At 37.2% G+C, this 23,272-nt stretch overlaps 2 protein-coding genes across 2 annotated transcripts in view; both read right to left on the minus strand.

Annotated features, from left to right (window-relative positions):
- Positions 1–23,272, minus strand: part of SAMTOR (S-adenosylmethionine sensor upstream of mTORC1) — a 234,281-nt gene that overhangs the window by 11,467 nt on the left and 199,542 nt on the right. The window lies entirely within an intron of this gene.
- Positions 20,128–21,846, minus strand: LOC150001864 (atlastin-2). The gene has a single exon (XM_090286760.1). It carries the CDS (start codon positions 21,806–21,808, stop codon positions 20,219–20,221), a length of 1,590 nt encoding a protein of 529 aa, XP_090142886.1. The 5' UTR covers positions 21,809–21,846; the 3' UTR covers positions 20,128–20,218.

Here is a 23,272-nt window from a genome sequence, read left to right on the forward strand (position 1 = left end):
GACTATTCAGGTTATCTATATCTTCATGAATGAGCTTCTTGGTATGTGTCTTCCAAGAAATTTGTAAATATCATTTAAATTGTGAATTTATTGACATAAGTTGGTAGTACTTCCTTATTATTCTTTTATTTGTTAATTTTTATTAAATCATTTTTATTGTTATTCTATTACAGTTATCCCAATTTTCCCCCTTTCCCCTCCTCTGCCCATCCCACATCCTGCTCACAGTCAATTCCCACAGTTATCCCTGTCCCTCAGTCATTCATACATGTTCTTTGTCTGGTCCTTTTCTGTTCTTTCCACCATTATCCCCCTTCTTCTTTGGTCATTTTTAGTCTGTTCCATGTTTCCATATTGGGGTTCTATTTTGTTCATTAGTTTATTTTGTTCATTAGATTCCTCTTATAGGTGAGATCATATGGTATTAGTCTTTCACAAATGGCTTATTTCACTTAGCATAATATTCTCCAGTTCCATCCATGTTGTCATAAAAGATAGAGTTTCTTCTTTCTTTCTGTAGCATAATATTCCATTGTGTAAATATACTACAGTTTTTTGAATGGGCACTTAGGATGTTTCCAGCACGTGGCTATTGTAAACAGCGCTGCTATGAACATAGGGGTGCGTGCATAAGTTCTTTTGAATTGGGGTTTCAGGATTCTTCGGGTATAATCCTAGCAGTGGAATCACTGGTTCAAAAGGCAGTTCCATTTTTAGTTTTTTGAGGGAATTCCATACCGTTTTCCACAGTGGCTACACCAATTTGCATTTCCACCAACAGTGCACTAGGGTTCCCATTTCTCCACATCCTCGCCAGCACTTGTTGTTTGTTGATTTGTTGATGATGGCCATTCTGACTGGTGTAAAGTGTTATCTTATTGGGTTTTTATTTGCATCTCTCTGATGGCTAGTGATGTTGAGCATCTTTTCATGTCCTTCTTGGAGAACTGGCTATTCAGATACGTTGCCTGTTTTTTAATTGGATTGTTTGTCTTCCTGGTGTTGAGTTGTATATTGACAAAATCTGTAATGAAGCCTTATTTTTCCTCTTTATTTTCAAATCAGCATAGCTAGAGGTTTATCATTTTTATTGAAATTCTCAAAGTAACAGCTTTTTCTGTAATTCATTTTTCCTTCTCTTTAAATTAAAAACGTTAATTTTTTTTGGTAACATTGTTTAATGTAAGATTCAAGTGTACAATTCTATAATACACCACCTGTATATTGCACTGTATGCTTACCACCCGAAGTCTAGTCTTCTATCACTACACATTTGACCCCTTTGCATCCAACTCTCCCCCATTCCTCTCTGATAAACATTATTGTCTATGTATATGAGGTTGTTTTGTTTGTTCATTACTTTCTATTTAATATCCCACATGAGTGAAATCATATGGTTCTTCTCCTTTTCCATTTCACTTATTTCACTCAGCATGATACGCTCAAAATCCATCCATGTGGATACAAATGGTAAAGCTCCATCCTTTTATATGGCTGAGTACTATTCCTCATATATATTACATCTTCCTTATACAATCATCCATTGAAGAAAGCTTAATTGTTTCCATGTCATGGGTACTGCAAATAATAATGCTGCAATGAACATATGGGTCCATATGTCTTCACAAAAAAATATGCTCAAAATTTTCAGGTAGATACCTATAATGGTGATTGCTAAATCATATGGAAGCTCTATTCTGACCTTTCGGAGATTCTCCATGTTGTTTTCTATAGTGGCTGTACCAATTTACATTCTCACCAGTACAGTAAAAGGGTTCCTTTTTATACACATCCTCTCCAACAGTTATTTCTTGTCTTGTTGATAATAGCCATTCTAACAGGTGTGAGGTGCTATCTCATTGTGGTTTTTATTTACATTTTCCTTACAGCTAGTGAATTTGAACATTTTTTCATATACTTGTTGTCCATTTGTATGTCCTCTTGGAAAAAGTGCCAGTCCAGGTCCTGTGCCCATTTTGAAAAATGAATGTTTGTTTATCTGTTGTTGAGTTGTATGATTCTTTATGAATTTTGGATATTAGCCTGCTACTGAAGGTGTTGTTTGCTACTATCTTCTCCCATTTTGTTGGTGGTCTTTTTGTTTGGTTGATGGTTTCTTTTGTTATGCAGAAGTTTTTAGTTTGATGTAGTACCATTAATTTATTTTTGCTTTTACTTCCCTTGCCTTTGGGGTCTAATCCACAAAACCTTTCTGAAACCAATGCCCATAAGTTTAGTACCTATGTTTTTTCTATGTATTTTTTGTTTCAGGTCTTATTTTTAAATCTTTAATCAATTTTTACTTAATTTTTGTACACTGACTCAGACAGCTCTCTAGTTTCATTCTTTTGCACATGGCTTTCCAATTTTCCCAACACCACCTGTTGAAGAGGATTTCTTTTGTCCATTATATTATTATGTTTTTGGCTCCTTTGTCAAAACTTAGTTTCCCATATATGTGTGAGTTTATGCCTGGACTGTCAATCAGTTCCATTGGTCTCTGTGTTTGTTCTTTTTCCAGTACCATATTGTTTTGATTATTGTAACTTTGCAGCATAATTTTATGTCAGGGAGTGTGAGATACATCCAGCTGTGTTATTTTTTCTCAGGATTGTTTCAACTATTTTGGTCTTCTGTAGTTAGTTTCATAAAAATTTGAATTGTTTTGGGGGGGATACAGTGAAGGCAGTCCTGAGAGGGAAGTTCATAGCAATAGAGGCCTATCTAAAAAAATAGAAAATTTTCAAATAAACAACCTAACCCTTCACCTACAAAAACTAGAGAAAAAAACAGCAAAAAAAGCCAAGAGTGAGTAGAAGGAGGGAAATAATCAAAATGAGAGAGGAATTAAATGACACAGAGACTCAGCAAAGAAAATATCAGCTAGATGACAAGAAAACCAACTAATGGGAAAACATATTTGCCAATGATACCGCAGACAAGGGACTGATCTCCAAAATATATAAAGAACTTACACATCTCAACACCAAGAAGACAGATAGCCCAATTCAAAAATGGGCAAAGGACCTCAACGAGCACTTCTCCAAAGAGGACATAAAGAGGCCATATGAAAGAATGCTAAACATCACTAGCCATCAGAGAGATGCAAATAAAAAAAAAACCAATGAGATACCACTTTACACCAGTAAGAATGGCCATCATCAACAAATCAACAAACAAGTGTTGGTGAGGATGTGGAGAAAAGGGAACTCTAGTGCACTGTTGGTGGGAATGCAGACTGGTGCAGCTACTATGGAAAACAGTACGAAATTTCCTCAAAAAACTAAAAATGGCCCTGCTTTTTAAAACAGCAATTCCATTGCTAGGATTGTACCTGAGAATCCTGAAGCCCCAATTCAAAAGAACCTATGCACCTCTATGTTCATAGCAGCGCTATTTACAATAGCCAAGTGCTGGAAACAGCCTAAGTGCCCATCTATAGATGAGTGGGTCAAAAAACTATGGTACACTTGCACAATGGAATACTATGCAGCAAAAAGAAAAAAGGAACTCCTGCCATTCGTGACATGATGGAACTAGAAAGAATTATGCTTAGCGAAATAAGTCAGGCGACAACAGAAAAATACCATAGGATATCACCTAATACAGGAAACTAATGAACAACACAAACAAACAAGAAAAATTGAACCAAGAGGCACGTAAACAAGGGACGGACTAACAGTTACCAGGGGGTAGGGGGAGAGGGAGAGAAGAGGGGTAAATAGAGGAAGGGTTTAGTAAAGAAACTAGAATAAATAACCCATGGACATGTACAATGAGGTGGGGATTGACTGTGAGAGAAGGGATGGGCTGTGTGTGTGTGTGTGTGTGAAGCAATGGGGGGAAAGGTGGGACAACTGTAATAGAAATAAATAAACATATAAATAATGACATAGAGACTAAAAGAACAATTCAAATGATCGATAAATCCAGGAGCTAGTTCTTTAAAAAGATAAACAAAATTGACAAGCCTTTAACTAAACTTATCAAGAAAAAAAAAAGAGGACCCAAATAAATAAAATCAGAAATACAAAGGATTGTCAAAAATTACTGTGAAAAACGGTATGCCAAGAAATGTGACTACCAAGGTGAAACAGACAAATTTGTGGAAACATATAATCTTCCAAACTGAATCAAGAAGAAGCAGAAAGCTTGAATAAAGTGATAACACCTAGTGAAATTGAAACAGTAATCAAAAAGTTCCCAGCACAAAAAAGCCCTGGACCAGATGGATTCACATGATAATTTTACCAAAGATTTAGGGAAAAGTTAACTCTTCTCCATCTCAAAATAGTCCAAAATATTCAAGAGGAGGGAAGCTCCAAAACTCTTTTTATGAAGCCAGTATTATCCTAATTCCAAAACCAGGTAAAGAAACAGAAAAGAAAGAAAACTACAGCCCTGGCTAGTGTGGCTCAGTGGATTGAATGCCAGCTTGTGAACCAAGGAGTTGCCAGTTTGATTCCCAGTCAGGGAAGATGCCTGGATTGTGGGCCAGGTCCCCAGTTCAGGGTGTGTGAGAAGCAAACCACACATTGATTTTTCCCTTCCCCTACTTCTTCCTCCCTTCCCCTCTCTGTAAAAATAAATAAAGAAAATCTTTAAAAAAAGAAATAAACACTAAAATATATTTTAAAAGGAAGAAAACAACAGGCCAATATCACTGATGAACATAGATGCTAAAATCCTCAACAAGAAATTGGCAAACCGAATCCAGCAATACATTAGAAAGTTCATACACCATGATCAAGTGAGATTCATCCCAGGGATGTAAGGATAATACGATATTTGCAAATCAATAAACATAGTACAACACACAAACAAAATGAAAGACAAAAATCACATCATATTATATATGTTGAAAATGCATTTGATAAAGTACAGCATCCATTTATGATAAAAACACTCAGCAAAGTGGAAGTGGTGGGAGCATACCTCAACATAATAAAAGCCATATATAAGAAACCTACAGTCACATCATAATCAATAGGCAAAAATTAAAAGCTTTCTCCCTAAGATCAGGAACAAGACAAGGGTGTCCACTTTCACTACTTCTGTTCCACATAGTATTGGAATTTCTAGCCACAGTGATCAGACAAGAAAAAGAAATAAAAAGCATTCAAATTTGAATAACTGAAGTAAAATTATCATTGTTTGCAGATGACACGTTAGAGCACATAAAAAACCCTATAGACTCCACAAAAAAAACTACCTGATCTAATAAGTGAATCTGGCAAATCAGTGGGATACAAAGTCACTATTAAGAAATAGAAGGCATTTTTGTACACCAACAATGAAATATTAGAACCAAAACTAGGAAAAGAATTCTATTCACTATAAAACAAGAAAAATAAAATACTTAGGAATAAATTTAACCAAGGAGGTAAAAGACTTAAAAAACTACAGGACATTTTAGAAAGAAATTAAGGAAGGCACAAATAAATGGAAGCATATACTGGGTTCATGGTTTGGATAATTAACATCATTAAAAAGTCCATACCACCCAAAGCAATCTATAGATTCAATGCAATCTCTACTAAAATACCAATAACATATTTCACAGATTTAGAACAAATATTTCAAAAAATTTATATGGAACCATAAACAACCCCAAATGCCTTAGCAATTTGAGAAAGAACAAAGTAGGAGGGATCACAATACCTGATATCAAACTATATTACAAGGCCACTGTAATCAAAACAGTCTGGTACTGGCATAAGAACACTCATATAGATCAATTGAACAGAATAGAGAGCCAGAAATAAACCCAAGTCTCTATGATCAATTAATACTTGACAAAGAGGGCAGTAGCATAAAATGGAGTAAAAACAGTCTCTTCAATAATTGTTTTGGGAGATCTGGACAGGCACATGCCAAAAAGTGACACTAGAGTACTACCTTACACCATACACCAAAATAAACTCAAGATGGATAAAGGATTTAAATGTAAGCCAAGACACCATAAAAATTCTAGAGGAAAACTTAGGCAGTAACATTTCAGATATTCCATGCAGTAATATTTTTGCTGCTATACCTCCTAGGGCAAGGTATATAAAGGAAAGAATAAACAAATGGGACTACATCAAATTAAAAAGGTTCTGCACGGCTAAAGAAAACATCAGGAAACTGAAAAGGGAACCAACTGTATGGGAAAACATATATGCTGATGATACCCTGCACAAGGGTTTGATCTCCAAAATATAAAAAGAACTCATTCGACTCAACACCAGGAAGACAAACAATCCAATTAAAAATTGGGAAAAGGACCTGAAGAGACACTTTTCCAAGGAAGACAGAGAACCCATAGACATATGGAAGGATGCTCAACATCACTAGCCATCAAAGAGATGCAAATTAAAACTACAATGAAGTGCTGGAGTCCGAAGCTGACTGCGGAGTAGGTAGCAGTGTTGTCTGCTTACTCCCATTGCAGAAAGGCTTGGAGTACAAACGTGGAAACAAATAAGTGAGTGCGGATTTCAGATAGCAAGAGCAAGGGAGTGTGGGAGCAGAGTGGAAAAGGGTAGAAGGCTCGCCCATGATTCCAAAGGGAGTGGCTGGGACCCCCATTCCAGTTGCTGGCCCCCCCAGCCTGGCGCTGCTGCTGCACCGCACCCCAAAGGGGCAGCTGCAGACCAGCTCATTGGCTGAGATCTGTTTGGAAATTGCCACTTGCCATAGGCGCTGGGACCAGTGGAGTCCCGGAGGGAAACAATAGGAAGGTTTCCTTGAAACAGCTGGAGGTGTAGGAGGACAGCGAGCAGCCCAGACTGTGGGAAGCTGTATGAACTGAGTCGAGGTGGGGACCCCCTGGGCTGGCAAATCTGGGCTGGCAACCCTGCGCCCTGGGTGAGTGCATCATGGAACCACTAAACAAAAAGGAGCGGAACTAAGCCAGGGAGAGGGGCCCATACAGGAGAGCTGTGGCGGAAACGCAGACTCAGTGGGGACCCCAGGCAGGCAAGTAGTGTGCACAGGCGAACAGTGGGATGCTGCCAGCCAGGGACTGATGCAGCCTGGTGCTGCTGCTTGGAGCACAGAGACTTCTTGGGAGGAGGAGCAAAGACAGGACCCAAGGCTAGGGGGAACTAGGGATATGTGCACTGCCTTGCCAGCAGAGCAACGTAGTTAGAGAAGCCTGAGGATTACTGGAAGGTGCCTCAGGACAAGTGGAGAGAGACCCAACTCAGTGAGGCTCACAGCAGAAAGTTGCAGCAGGCCCACGAGAGAGAGAAAAGCAGCCACAGAAACCAGCCAGATCTCCTCATAGCCAGCCAGAAAAGATTTGAAACTCATGGAATTTTGACTAGGTGTGGATCCAGAAAAAGAAGACTGTGCACAAACGTTGAACTGAGTAAAAACTTGTTCTTCCTCCCCCCCTCTTTTTTCTTCTCTTTGGTTTTCTTCCCTTTCTTTTCCCCTTATTTTTTTCTTCTTCCTTTAAAAAAAAAAAAACTCTTTCTTTAATCTGTTTCCTACCTTCTCTCCCTCCTATCCTTCTTACTGAATTTTTGTTTGTCTGTTTTGTTTAGCTTCCCTTTCACACTAAATATACAGCATATAACTGCTATTTAAACCAAATACTATACACTTCCACTTCCTCACTTCATTCTGCATTCTTCCCTCTCTTTTTAAAAATTACAATGTAAATATTACTTACTGTCTCACATAGCCTTGACCCTACTTGCTACTATTATGTTATCATCTTCCCTCTCAAAAATCATCTTTCTTACATTTAAAACAACTCTTATCGGTTCCTCCTATAGTATAATAGTCTCAACCTCTTTACATTTATATTAAAACTGCCTCACTTGCTGCTATAGGGGTCGGAGCCCCTGTGCACTCGTCACAACCGGGCATTTCCTGCAGGGGTGGGGGTCCAAGATGGATTCCTGCCATTCAATCTCCACTGATAGACTGGGAGCCTCCTCCTCTGTCTCCATCCCCACCAGGCTTCACAGTCCAAGGCAATGGGGGGGGGGGGGGTCTGCCTTTCCCGGCTTTGGAATTGCAAGCTGACGGGTCTGGTCTGCTGCTGGGGGTGCTCCCCAGGCGCTTCTCGCCTCCCCATAAATACAGGTGTCTGTACTTACCACTGTTCTGCTGCCATCACTGCTCCTGCCGCAGACAGCACAGCTTGAACTCTCCTCCCTGGCTTTGCCCTTCCTAGCTGTCTGGATGAACACCACTTCTTTATAACTTTATACGTTGGACTTCCATTTATTTTCTGGAACTTCTGGTTATTGCCGGTTTTGCGGTAGTTGTATTCCTTCTTCGTTGTGGAGGGAGATGGAGCATGTCAGTCGAGGCCTACATCTTGGCCAGAAGTCTCCTGTGTTTGTTTGCTTCCATGTCCCAGGCACAGCTTTCGCACCTACTACATTATAAAGGGAGGAGCCTTAGGGATTCATCAGTAATGGGCGACCTGTTTCACCACGTTGTGGCGCTGTATGTGGGGGAGGGATCTGAGAAGTAACAATGCCACTTGCCCAGCTCTCGATGCTATTTCAGGCACTTCTCCCACTTCCGCACCGGACTGGCGCCTCTCTAGCTGCTGTCCTGGCTGTTGTTCCAAGGGTTGGTGGGTCTGTGGATGTTCTAGGTCCATGGGGGCCATGTCTGGATGACATTTTCTTTTTTATATCCTTGTTTGCTGGACTTCCATGTACTTTGATTTTCTGGAACTTCTGGTTGTTTCTAGTTTTGAGGTAGTTGTATTCCCTGTTAGTTGTGGAGGGAGATGCAGCATGCCTGTCTACGCCTCCATGTTGGCTGGAAGTCTCATAATACTTAAAGGAACAGTCCTTCATGAAGATGTAACCCTGGTAAACATATATGCACCCAACATAGGAGCACCCAATATAAACGGAAAATACTAGAAGACTACAAGAATATCAAGAGCAACACAATCATAGTAGGGAACTTTAACACTCCATTATCAACAATAAACAGATCTCTGAAGCAAAGAAACACCAAGTATATTGAGGCACTGAACAACACACTAACCAAATGGACTTAACTGATATATACAGAACTTTTCACCCCAAAGAAACAAAACGTACATTCTTTTCAAATGTACATGGGACATTTTCAAAGACAGACCACATGATAGAACAAAAAACAAACCTCAAAAAATTCAAGAAAATTGAAATTATATCAAGCATCTTTTCAGACCACAATGCCTTGAAACTAGAAATCAACCTCAAGGAAGAAAATGAAAGATATCCAAACTCATGGAGAATGAATAACATGCTATTAAATAATGAATGGGTTAACAATGACATCAAGGAAGAAATCAAGATGTTTCTGGAAATTAATGGTAATGAACACACAACAGCCCAAAACATATGGGATACAGCCAACAGTCCTTAGAGGACAGTTCATAGCAATACAGGCATACCTGAAAAGGTTAGAAGAATCTCAAATAAAAAATCTAACCCTACAGCTACAAGAGCTAGAATAACACCAAACAAAGCCCAGGGCAAGTAGTAGGAAGGAAATCATCAAGAGCAGAGCAGAATTAAATGACATAGTGACTAAACAAACAATTAAAAAGATCAACAAAAGTAGGAGCTGGGTTTTTGAAAAAATAAACAAAATCAACAAGCCTTTAGCCTGCTCATCAAGAAAAAAAGAGAGAGGACCCAAATAAATAAAATCAGAAATGAAAGAGGAGAAATCATGATTGATATCACAGAAATACAAACGATTGTAAGAAATTACTACAAGCAACTGTATGGCAAGAAACTTGACAACCTAGATGAAATGGAAAAATTTCTAGAAACATATAATCTTCCAAAACTGACTCTAGAAGAAGTAGAAAGCCTGAATAGAGCAATAACAAAGAATGAAATTGAAAGAGTAATCAAAAATCTCCCGACACACAAAAGCCCTGGACTGGATGGCTTTAAGGGCAAATTTTACAAAACATTAAAGGGAGAACCAGCTCCTACTCTTCTCAAACTATTCCAAAAAATCCAAGAAGAGGAAAAAATACCAAATTCTTTCTATGAAGCCAGTATTACCCTAATTCCAAAACCAAGTCAAGACACAACAAAGAAAGAAAACTACAGGCCAATATCACTGATGAACATAGATGCTAAATTCCTCAACAAAATATTGGCAAACAGGATCCAGCAACACATTAAAAAGTTAATACACCATGATCAAGTAGGATTCATCCCAGGGATGCAAGAATGGTTTAATATTCACAAATCAATAAATATAATATACCACCTTAAAAAAATGAAAGACAAAAATCATATGATCATATCTAGAATGCAGGTAAAGCATTTGATAAAATACAACACCCATTTATGATGAAGACACTCAGGAAAATGGGAATAGAGGGAGCATACCTCAACATAATTAAGGCTATACAGGAGAAACCTGGAGCCAACATCATACTCAATGGACAAAGACTGAAAGCATTCCCCCTGAGATCAGGAACAAGACAAGGATGTCCACTATCTCCACTCCTATTCAACATAGTCTTGGAAGTTCTAGCCACAGGATTCAGACAAGAAAGAGAAATCAAAGGCACTCAAATTGGAAAAGAAGTAAAAGTGTCACTATTTGCAGATGACATGATAGTGTACATAGAAAACCCTATAGACTCCGCAAAAAAACTACCTGACATAATAACTGAATTTGGCAAAATACCAGGATACAAACTCAATATTCAGAAATTGGAGGCATTTCTGTATGCCAACAATAAAATATCAGAGATAGAAACTAGAAAAGATCCTATTTACTATAGCAAAAGAAAAATAAAGTACCAAGGAATAAACTTAACCAAAGAGATAAAAGACCTGTACTTGGAAAACTACATAACAACGAAGAAAGAAATTACGGAAGATACAAATAAATGGAAGCATATACCATGTTCATGGATGAGAAGAATCAACATCATTAAAATGTTTATGTTACCGAAAGCAATTTACAGAATCAACGCAATCCCTATTAAAATACCAATGACATATTTCACAGACCTAGAACAAATACTTCAAAAATTTATATGGAAACAAAAAAGACCCAGAATAGCCAAAGCAATCTTGAAACAGAAGCACACAACAGGAGCAATCACAATACTGGACATCAAATTATACTACAAAGCCACTGTGATCAAAACAGTCTGGTTCTGGCATAAGAACAGACATATAGATCAATGGAAAAGAATGGAGAGCCCAGAAATAAACCCAGGACTATATGGTCAACTAATATTTGAGAAAGGGGGAAGAAGCATAAAATGGAATGAGAAGAGCCTCTTCAACAAATGGTGCTGGGAGAACTGGGTATGGACATGCAAAAAAGGAAACTAGACCACCAACTTATGCCACACACCAGAATAAACTCAAGACAGATCAAAGACTTAAACGTAAGCGGTGACACCATAGAAGTCCTAGGGGAAAACATAAGTAGGAAAATTTCAGATATCTCACGTAGCAATATTTTCACTGATACATCTCCTTAGGCAAGTGAAATAAAGGAAAAAATAAACAAATGGAACTACATCAAACTAAAGTTTCTACTCAACAAAAGAAAACATCAGCAAGATGAGATGGAAACCAGCCATATGGAAAATCATTTTTCCAATGATACCTCAGACAAGGGATTCAGCTTCAAAACATATAAAAAACTTATACATCTAAACACCAAGAAGGCAGACAGCCCAATTAAAAAATGGGGAAAAGACATGAACAAACACTTCTCCAAGGAGGATACACAGAAGGTCCATAGACACATGAAAAAAATGCTCAACATCACTAGCCATCAGAGAGATGCAAATAAAAACCACAATGAGATACCACTTTACCCCTGTCAGAATGGCCATCAGCAACAAATCAACAAACAACAAGTGCTGATGAGGATGTGGAGAAACAGGACCCCACTGTACTACTGTTGGTGGGAATGCAGACTGGTGCAGTCACTATGGAAAACAGTATGGAATTACCTCAGAAAACTAAAATTCGAACTGCCTTTTGTACCAGCAATCCCACTGCTAGGATTATAACCGAAAAATCCTGAAACCCCAATTCAAAAGAACTTATGCACCCCTATGTTCATAGCAGCACTGTTTACAATAGCTAAGTGCTGGAAACAGCCTAATTGCTCATCTGTAGATGAGTGGATTAAAAAACTGTGGTACATTTACACAATGGAGTACTATGCAGCAAAAAGAAAGAAGGAACTCCTGCCATTTGCAACAACATGGATGGAACTAGAGAGAATTATGCTTAGTTAAATATTAAATAAGCCAAGCAATGAAAGAAATACCATATAATTATCACCTAAACCAGGAGACTAAAGAACAACATAAACAAATGAAGTAAATTGAACAAGGAACAGAATATCCATTGTTGGGGGGAGAGGAGAGGGAGAGAAGGCAGTTAAGTAAGGAAAGGGTTTAGTCAAAGAACATGTATAAATGACTCATGGACATGGACAATGGGGGGTGGATATGACAGTGAGAGAAAGGGTGCGTTGGGTTGAGGGGAACAATAGGGGTAAAATGGGACAACTGTAATTGAAAAACAATAATAAAAATATATATATTAAAAAATAATAATACAAAAAAAATGACATACCACCTCACACTACTCAGAATGGTCATTATTAACAAAACAAGAAACAACAAGTGTTGGTGAGGATGTGGAGAAATGTGAACCCGAGTGCATTGTTGGTGGAAAGGCAGACTGATGCAGCCACTGTGGAAAAAAGTATGGAATTTCCTCAAAAAATGAAAATGGAATTGCCTTTTGACCCAGTGATCCTACTGCTGGGATTTATCCTAAGAATCCTGAAACAGCAATTCGAAAGAACCTATGCACCCCAATGTTCATAGCAGTGTTATTTACAATAGCCAAGTGATAGAAATAGCCTAAGTACCTATCAGTAAATGAGTGGATTTAAAAACTGTGGTACATTTACACGATGGAATACTACACAGCCGAAAGAAAGAATGAATTCTTATCTTCATGACAGCATGGATGGAAAGGAGAGTATAATGTTAAGTGAAATAAGCCAGGCGGCGAAAGACAAATACCATATGATCTCACCTATAAGTGAAACCTAATGAAGAAAACAAACAAATGAGCAAAACAGAACCAGAGACATGAAAATAAGGAACAAATTTACAGTGATCAAGGGAAGGGGGGAGAGGAAGAATGGGAGAAAAGCGATAGTGTCTAGTCTAGGAACAAGTATAAAGGACCAATGGACATGGACACAGGGTGCGGATCGACTGTGGAAGTGGGGAAGGGGGGCGGTTGGGTGTGGCAGGGGAGAGCAAAGGGGAAAACTGGGACAACTGTAATTGAACAACAATAATAAAAAGGACCCACAGACATGGACAACAGGGTGGGAACTGGGAGTCGATGGGGTAGGCATGGCAGGAGAGAGCAAAGGGGAACATTGGGACAACTGTAACTGAACAACAATAAAATAAAATTAAATAAATAAAAATAAAAAAACTTGAAAATTTTGTTCTATTTCTTTGAAAAAATGCCATTGGGATTTTGATAGGGATTGCATTAAATCTATATATTGCTTTAGGTAATATGGCTATTTTAACTATGTTGATTCTTCCAATATATTAACGCATAATATCTTTCCATTTCTTTGTGTGTCCTTCAATTTCTTTCAACAGTGTCTTGTAGATTACAGTGTATAGGTTCTTCACATCCTTTGTTAAGCTTATTCCTAGGAATTCATTCTTTTTGTTGCACTGCAAATGGGATTGTTTACATCATTTTCCCCGATTTCCATTGTAGTATACAGGAATGCAACGTGTTTTTACACACTAATTTTGTATCCTACATTTTTACTGTATTAGTTCATAACAGTCTTTTGGTGAATCTTTCCGTTTCCTATACGTATAGACTCATGTCAAGTGCAAAAAGTGAAAATTTAACTTTTTCATTTTCAATTTCTATGTCTTTTGTTTCTATAGCATGATAGCTCTGTCTAGGACTTTCAGGACTAAGTTGAATAACAGTGGTGAAAGTGGGCATCCTTGTCTTTTTCCCGATCTTAGAGGAAAATCTTTCATTTTTTTCACTACTGACTTTCATACTAGCTGAAAGTTAGCCATAATGCCCTTAATTATGTTGAGCTACTTTCCTGCTATACTAATTTTATGAAATGTTTTAAACATAAATGGATGTTGTACATTGTCAATTGCTTCTTCTGCACCTAGTCATATAATTATCTTTTATTTTGTTAATGTCGTGTATCACATTGCTAATTTGCATATGGTGAAACATAACATATTTCCATTCCTGGTATACACCCCACTTGGTTGTGATGTATTATATTATCTCTTTAATGTATGGTTATATTTAATTTACTAGTATTTTGTTTAGGATTTTTGCATATATGTTCATCAGAGATACTGGCCTGTAATTTTTACTTTTGCCCTTGCTAGGTTTTAGTATCAGGATACTGTTGCCAACATAAAATGGGTTAGAAAGTATTACCTATCCTTCAATTTTTTGGAATACTTTGAGGATAGGTATTACATCTTCTTTGAATGTTTGGTAAAATTCACTAATGAAGTCATGTGGTCCTGGGTTTATTTGGGGGGAGGTTTTGATGACTGTTTCAATTTAGATTTACCACTTCTCATGATGCAGTCTACGAAGGTTATATATTTCTAAGAACTTGCTCATTTTTCCCAGGTTATTCAATTTGGTGGTGTATAGCCAGCCTTTCATAGTATTCTTGTATAGTTCTTTGTATTTCTGTGGTGTTCATTTCTGATTTAGTTGGAGTGTTTTCTCTTTCTTCCTTAGTTAGTATAGCCAGAGGTTTGTTAATTTGATTATTTTTTCAAAGAATCTGCACTTTGTTGCTATAACCTCTCTTATTTCTGCATTCCAAAAATTGTGACATACTGTATTATCATTCTCTATATATCTTTTGGTCTACTTTACTTCTTTGACTCTTATTGTTTAATTGCCACATATTTGAGTTTTTTTCTAACTTTATTTTTTGCAGTTGATTTCCAATTTTAAAGCATTATTGTTGGAGAATATGCTTGGTATGATTTCAATCTTCTTAAATTTGTTGAGGCTACTTTTGTGCCTCAACATATGGTCTATCCTTGAGAATGTTTCATATGTACTAGAAAAGAATGAATACTCTGGTGTTCTGGGATAAAAATCTCTGAACGTATAGATCATATCCATTGGTGTAATGTGTCATTTAAGGCATCGATTCCTTATTGACTTTCTCTTCAGATGATCTATCCATTGCTGTCAATGGGGTATTTAGGTCCTTTAGTATAATTGTACTTTTGTCGGTTTCTACCTTTAGGTTAGTAACTGCTTTATATATTTCGATGCTTCCAGGTTGAATGCATATATATTGACAACTGTTATGTCTTCTTGAGGCACTGTCCTATTTATCAGCATAAAAGTCTATCTTTGTCTCTTTTACCATTTTTATCTTGAAATCTATTTGGTCAGATATAAGTACAGTGACACAAACCCTTCTCTGGATGTCATTTCTTGTATCATCTTCTACCCCTTCACTTTGAGTCTGTTTGTCTTTGCAGCTGAGATGCATATCCTGAAGGCAACATACAGTTGGGTCTCCTTTTTAATTCATCTGCTACTCTGTCTTCTGATCTGTAGTTCAGCCCATTTAGGTGTAGAGTGATTGGGGGTTTCTTATAGCCAGTTTATCTTTTCTTTTTTGATTGCTCTCTGTTTCCATTATTTATTTTCCCTTGTGTTTCTGTCTCCTATTTTAGTTTGGTGGTATCCTATGATATTATTCCCTTTGTTCCCTCTTTTTTATGGTATTGTGTCTCAGTTCTAGATTTTTGCTTTGCGATTACCATTAGGTTTGTGCAAAAAAGAAAAAAGTTTCCTATGTATAAATCTTTACTCTTCAGATTCCATCTTATCTCCTTTTACCTATGCAACTTCATTCATTTTCCCCATCTTATTTTATGTTTTTGTTTTCACAAATTATCCCCCATTTTTGTGCCATGCATTAATTCCCAAACTGCATAATCTATTTTGTTTTAAAAAAAAAATACTTTTGCCCTGGCTGGTGTGGATTGAGCACTGACCTGTGAACCAAAGGGTCGCTGGTTCGATTCCCAGTCAGGGCACATGCCTGGATTGTGGGCCATTTCCCCAGTTGTAGGCGTGCGAGAGGCAAGCACACACTGATGTTTCCCTCTCTTTCTTCCCCCCATTCCCCTCTCTCTAAAAAATAAATAAAATCTTTAACAAATGCTTTTACCTTTTAACCTTTGTGTTATATTCACAGTTAAGCCCTATTCTGAACAAGGGTTGCAATTTTATGTTGCTACCTGTCAGTTATTTTACTCAAAGTTTTGTATCTTTTGATCTTTTTCAGATAAAATACCCTTATTTTCTGTAATATAGGTCATGTGGTGGTAAATTTCTTCAGCTTTTTTATTTTTTTAAATCTGGGAAAGCCTTTATTTCTTCTTCATATCTAAATCATAACTTTGCTGGCTATATTACTCTTAGATGGTGAGTTCTCTCTTTTAATATTTTGAATATTTCATTCTACTCTCTCCTATACTGTTTGGCTTCTCCTGAAAAAAAATCTGATATGATGATATAATGGGGTTTACTTGATATGGCATAGTCTTCTTTTCCATGGATGCCTTGAGAATTCTTTCTTTGTCATTAACTTTTGAGAGTTTTGGAGAAAGTTTTCAAATTGAGATAATTAGGTATTCTGTTAACTTCTTAAAATCCAAGGTCCAGCTCTTTCTATAAGTTTGGGATGTCCTCATCTGTTATTTGTTTGAATAGGCTCTCTGTTCCATTCTCCTGCTCTTCTCTTTCTGAGATACCCTTTATTCTAATATTGCTCTTTCTAATGTACTCATATAGTTCTCATAGAGATCTTTCATGTTTTTTTTCACTCTCAATTCTCCCTCTTCTTCCATCTGAGTCATTTGTAGATTTCTATTTTGAATACCACTAATTCTTTCTTCCATCCCATCTGCTCTATTTTCCTAAGCTTTCTAATTCATTCTTCATCTCACTTATTGAGTTCTTCAGGTTTAAAAATTCTGCTTGGTTCCTTTTTATAATTTCAACCTTGTTCTCAAAGTATGCATTTTTGTTTGTTGATTTTACTCCTGAGCTCAACGAACTGCCTTTGTGAGTTTTCTTGTACCTCTTGAAGTTTTTTTTTGTATCTTTGTTTATTCATAACAGCAAGTAATCTTGAATTCTCTGTCATTTAAATCACAATATTCCATGTCTTTTGAGTTTATTTTCTGGAGATTTTTCATTTTATTTCAGACCTACTGTGTTACCTTGATTGTTCATGATACTCCATGTATTATTTCTCTTTAACAGGTTGATAAGTAGAATTCTTTCTTTTGTTTTCCAGTAGATGGTGCTAAAAAGTGCCAATTTTTTATAGTACCTGAAGTACTGGGATTTCTGGGATTCTGTGGGGAAGTGTTGTCTCTGTGTAAAATGCCTGTATTCCCCGAGGAGGTACGATCCCTTCTATAAGATGTCTCCTCAGTCTCACGGCACCACCTCCGTGGTGGTATGTGGCTAGTGATGGGAATCCAGGTCTGTAAGTTCCTGGCCCTGCTTTCCTGTAACCAGAAGTGGACAGCTGCACTGTACTATCTAAAGCATCCTTGCTCCCTCTACTAGGTAGGTCCCCACCATAATGCGTGGGGTGTGTTTGGTGGAGGAGGTCGGCTGTTGCAAATCTGTGGCTTTCCTCTTTCTACTGAGTTCAGCTCAGATGAGTACAGGCCACTCCAGTTAAAGAGTTTAAATGTTTGGTGCTTTTGCCCCTTCACAACTTGCCTCCCCTGCTGCTGCCTCTGCTGGAAACCGAAGCCTACAGGAGGGTGAGGGTAGGGCAGACTTGCACGTCTGTGGCTTTGTTTCTTAATCTTTGGTGATGGTGGCTGCTTGACAGCAGTGCCACCCTCTCCACCACTTCTTGGCTATCTCTGCGCTTGGCTTTAATGTGCACCAGCCTTTGGTCTGCTGAGAGGCCGCTGCAATCCTATTTCAGTGGTACAGCATCTGCTGGAGCTGATGCCATTGCTGGACTGCCTCTGCAACTCCCTCCTCTGTCCTCCCTGCCCCCATGCCTCAACTGCTCACTTCTAAAGCCTACCTTCAGATGTCTCAATGCAAGAGTCTCTCAGACATTTCGTATTGAGCAGGGAATCCTTTGTTGAATTATAGTTGTATATATAACCTGCTGTACCTTTAAGGGAAGAGACTAAGAGGTTTTCTCATGCTGGTATGATGCTGATGTCACTCAATTTTCCCTTCTTTGGAAAGTTTTCTATTTCATTTCATTTAGATCAGATTTCTGTCCTTATCTTTATTACTTTCTTTCTTGTCTTTTGGATTTATTGTGCTTTTTTTTTTCTAGTTGGAAAGTTGATCTAATTGCATTGAGATTTTCCTTATTTTCTAATAAAGATGTTTCATACCAAAAAATATCCACTAAGTACTACTTTACTGATGTCTTAGGAACGTTAGTATATTATGTTTTTGTTTATCTTCATTCTAGAATGTTGTCCAATTTTTCTGGTGAGTTCTTCTTTGATAGAAAATTAGAACATCAGTCAATCGAGAGAGGGGTATTCAAATCTCTCACTATAATTTTCTAAATGTCTATTTACCCTTGTTATTTTATCAGTTTTTGGTTTATGTATTTTTGATGCTGTTATTAGGTGCATAAATGTTCAGGATTGATTTGTACTCTTGATGAATTAACCCTTTTACCATTATGAAATGACCATCTTTATTGCTGTTAATGTTCTTTGTTCTGACATCTACTTTGTCTGATTATAATATAGACACTTCAGATTTCTTTTATCCATCATCCTGCTGTTGTGTGTTAATAATTGAAATAAATTTCTTATAGGCAGCATAAATTTGGGTAATGCTTTTTTATTCAATCTGACGATCTCTGCCTTTTAATAGGGGTATTTAGGTCATCGCTATTTAAGGAGATTATTGATATACTTAGGTTTAAATCTATAATTTTGCTATTTTCTATTTGTGCCATCTCTTCATTGTTTCCTCTTTTCCTTATTTATTTATTTATTTTTTTACCGTTTTCAAATTAGCTGAATTTCTTTTTTTTTTTTTTTTTCCAACAAATTTTTAATTATGTACTGAAAATAAATTACAGGAAATAACTTTAAAATGCAACAGAGGACAAAGTCACGATAAACATTCCCACTGAATTCCCTTGGGGGTGGGGGTGAGATTGTAGTGCTCAAGGAAGATAAATATCACAAATATATCAAAAACTTCAAAGAGTCTATGCATTCACACACTGACATGAGCCACAAACATTCCTTCACAGGGACTGTACTTATTAGCCTACCACAGAACCAGATTTTGCCATAAACTACAAAACTTTTAATACAAAATTGCTATTTATATATTTATAATTCATATACATGCCCTATCTGTGAGTTTAGAAAATAAAAGCTACACACTGTACACTCTTAACTCATAGCTGTAGGCAACATTTTTGGATGGAATTTCTCCCCCAATAAAATTAAGGGCATATTTTATGTACATGAAGGCTAAACTGCATGACAGTTCAGTTTCCCAGATATGCATCTCCTTTTAGGGCAGGTTTATAAATTTAAAAAGGCAAGACAAATGTACACCTCAGAATCACTTTCTTAGCTACAAGAGTTGTCATGTAATTTCTGTGAAGTTTCCGATACATGCATTTATGTAATACTGGTATTGAAGGCAGTAAAGCAATATATACTTTTAACGTAGTGGCTCAATAAAGGCTTCATTGTCATTCCAATCTGCTTCTTGATAGTGATTCATAACTTCTCTAAAAATTAAAATTCAACGGGACACTATTAGAGACTCTAAATAGATTTCTTAAAATATTTTCCCTGAAATATCCTTTTACATAAGACAAATTTCACTGACATTAGAGTAAGTAAAAAGGAAAAGAATTAAAAACATGGCACAAATGTGCATGATAAACTACTGCTCCTCAGCCAATCTCCATGCCTTAGGAGCCATGAACAGAATGCTTAAAAACAACAAACGATTTTCACACTCTGTGGCAGCCATCTGTGAAGCCAGTTGTACTAAACTACTTCTACAGTTGATTGTAAACTTTGGTTTATTCGTATTTGAGTTCTCATTGTACAGCAAGCATGAAAAAGGGAGAGTGGAGTCCATGAGGAGATGGACGGTCAGTCTGTCTTTAACCGGGCATGATGCGACACCTGGTCAGTCAGGCCTGCTTTGATAGAGTTTGTTACAGACTGCCTTATGTTTTCCTCCATCAAATTATCACCCAGGGGCTTCAATACCTGTTCCCACAGTATTTCAGCAATCTGATCAATCATTGTTCCAATTTCTCTGAACTCCCCAGAGTATTTAACATATGCCCAAGTACAAAGAGATGTCAGTGCCAACCCCATGACCAGGTTACACAAGACGGCTATAGAGGTTAGGCCAATGAATCCAGTCAGTCCTGAGATTATATACATAGCAAACATGACCGCAAACAGTGTGGCAGGGGTACGAGCAGCATAGAAGATATTTTTCCCATCGTTGTGCTTTATAAAATTTGCATAGGTTTCTTCGATTTCAGCCTCAAGCTGGTCCTGATAACGTCGGCAGAATTCATCTCCACCCATTTTCTTTACTGAACGAAACTGTTTAATCGCCACTTCCTTAAGATCCAGGTGTTTTCTCTCCAAATCTGAAGGTGCAATGTAAGGCTTGTCCCCACCACATACCTGTTCCATACTTTTGCCATAAATCTCTCTTGCTCCTGCCACTGCAGCAAGATTATTAGCTTCAGCTGTTGCCTGAAGCATGGACTTTGGATGTGGAAGTTCCTCTCCTTGATAAATTTTAATGTAAGCCTTAAAGTATTCTACAAGAGCTCTACAAGTGACTTTAGATCCACTTATCTCTTTTTCTACCAAATTTTCAGGGGCAAGCAGCAATGGAACCAGATTTCGAAGCTCTCGTTTAAAGTCTTCATCAATATCTTTCAATCTCCCATCAAAACTAGGATTAGTTGCAACTTTAAGACCAGGATGTGGTAAAAGGAAGCAACCAAGATTTGAGAAACAACTGTGAATGTGCTTCCTTACATTCTGTAGCTCTTCATGCTGGTTTTGTTTTACCTGTAATCTCTTCTCAAGAAATTGTTTTCCACCTTCCAAACCATATGAATGTTCATAAGGATAACTCCAATCTCGAATCAAAAACATTAATGTCTGAAATGGTTTCTGGTAGATTTCTTCCATTGCAAGTCTACCGTACTCTGTAAATAATTGCAAGTGCTGAAGATCATCTTCTTGAATATTCTGAGACAAATTATATACCTGGACTGAGCTAGTCATAGTGCTCAGAGCAAACACTGTTGCACAGTCTTTGATAGTTGACTGGCTATCAAAGGCACCCTGAGTGTCCATTAGCAGCACAGCCACTTTTGTTCCATTAGGTCTGTTGATCACAAACACTTCATTCCAGACTTGTATGCCTGTTGTTTCTCTTTCACAACCACCTCGCCAGGTAAAGCCAGTCAATGGTTCATTGTTTTCACCAATCCAATTTTGAGAATCCTTGTTATACATATATCTAAGCATGAAGTCCAGTAGAAATGATTTCCCTTTACGAAAAGCTCCTGCCACGGATACCACTACTATGTTAAGATCACGAATGTGCTCCTGTAACAATATCTGCTCCAAAGCTTCTTCATCAAGCTCAAAGTTATGGTCATCTTCATGAGCAAGAACAATCTGTACTGGACATGCTTTCTTCATAACCTCATCAGAGTTTACTAGGTCATCATCTTCATAATTCTCACAGGTAAAAGAGGCAGAGCCAGGGCAGAGAGGTCTCAGTGTGGTGGTGGCGGCAGCGGCAGCAGCAGCAGCAGCCTGAATTTCTTTATGATTTCATTTTCTCTCCTTTGTTGGCTCATTAGCTTTAGGATTTATAGTATACATCTTTAATGTATTATAGTCTACCTTTCAAATAATATTTCACCACTTCTTGTATAAGAACCTTAAAATAGTATGTCTCTATTTCTCCCTTCTCATTCTTTGTACTATTGTTGTCATACATTTTATTTTTTCATACATTATAAACCCCAGTCTATACTGTTTTTGTTTAAATGGTTATATTAGTTTGTTAGGTTTGCTATAACAAAATACCTCAAACTTGGCACTTAAAAATCAGAAATGTATTATGTCACAGTTCTGGAGGTTATAAGTTAGTTGTCAAACTGATACAGAGTTGGTACTTTTGAGGGCTGTGAGAAAGAATTTGTTCCATTCTCTTAGCTTTTGTTTGCTTCCTAGAGATCTTTGGTGCTTTTTATCTTGTAGATGCATCATTCCACTGCCTTCATCTTTACATCACAATCTTCCTATATGTGTATTTCTATGTCAAAAATTTTCCTTTTTATAAGGACACAGTCATACTGAATTAGGGCCCATCCTAATGACCTGATTTTTAAGTTGATTACTTCTGAAAAGACCCTCTCTCTAGATAAAATCACATACTACGGTTTACAACTCTTACATATCTTTTTGGGGAGGATTGAATTTAAGCCCTAAAATGGCCAGTTATCTATTAAAGATCTTAAATAATAAAAAAGAATATACCTTTTATATTTATGAAGTTATCCTGTCATTATTCTGTGCAGATCCATATCTCCACCTGGCTTATAATGCAAGTTTGCTGATCTTGAATTCTTTCATGTTTTGCATGTTCAAAGAAAAATCCTTATTTTGCCTTCATTTTTGAAAGATATTTTCACTGGGTTTAGGATTATAGCTGACAAATTTTTATGTTGTAGTCCTTTAACATGTCTTTTTCATTTCTTAAATGTTTGGTTTCTTTTTAAGACCCTCTTTATCACCGTTTTTCTTTTTTTGGCAGGGGGAGTTTGAAGTTCCTTGGTGCAATTTTCTTTTCTTTTTCGATGTGTGTGCTTGGGGTTTGTTGAGCTTCTTGGATTTGTTGATGTATAGCTTTTATCAAATTTGAAAGTTCATTTTTTAAACCTCCATCCTTTTTTGGGGAACTCAAATTATGCTTGTATTTGGCCATTTGAAATTGTCTCACTGCTCACTGATGCTCTTCCATTTTAAAAAATTCTCTTTTCTATGTTTAATTTTGGGTAGTTCTACTGCTATGTCTTCAATCTAACTTTTCTTTTGCAATATTTAATTATAATTAATTCCATGTGATTCATATTTCTTATACATTGTAGTAATCCA

Source organism: Furipterus horrens, unplaced genomic scaffold (genome assembly GCF_987537825.1).
Source record: "Furipterus horrens unplaced genomic scaffold, mFurHor1.1.pri manual_scaffold_9, whole genome shotgun sequence".
In the NCBI taxonomy this organism is placed as follows: domain Eukaryota; kingdom Metazoa; phylum Chordata; class Mammalia; order Chiroptera; family Furipteridae; genus Furipterus; species Furipterus horrens.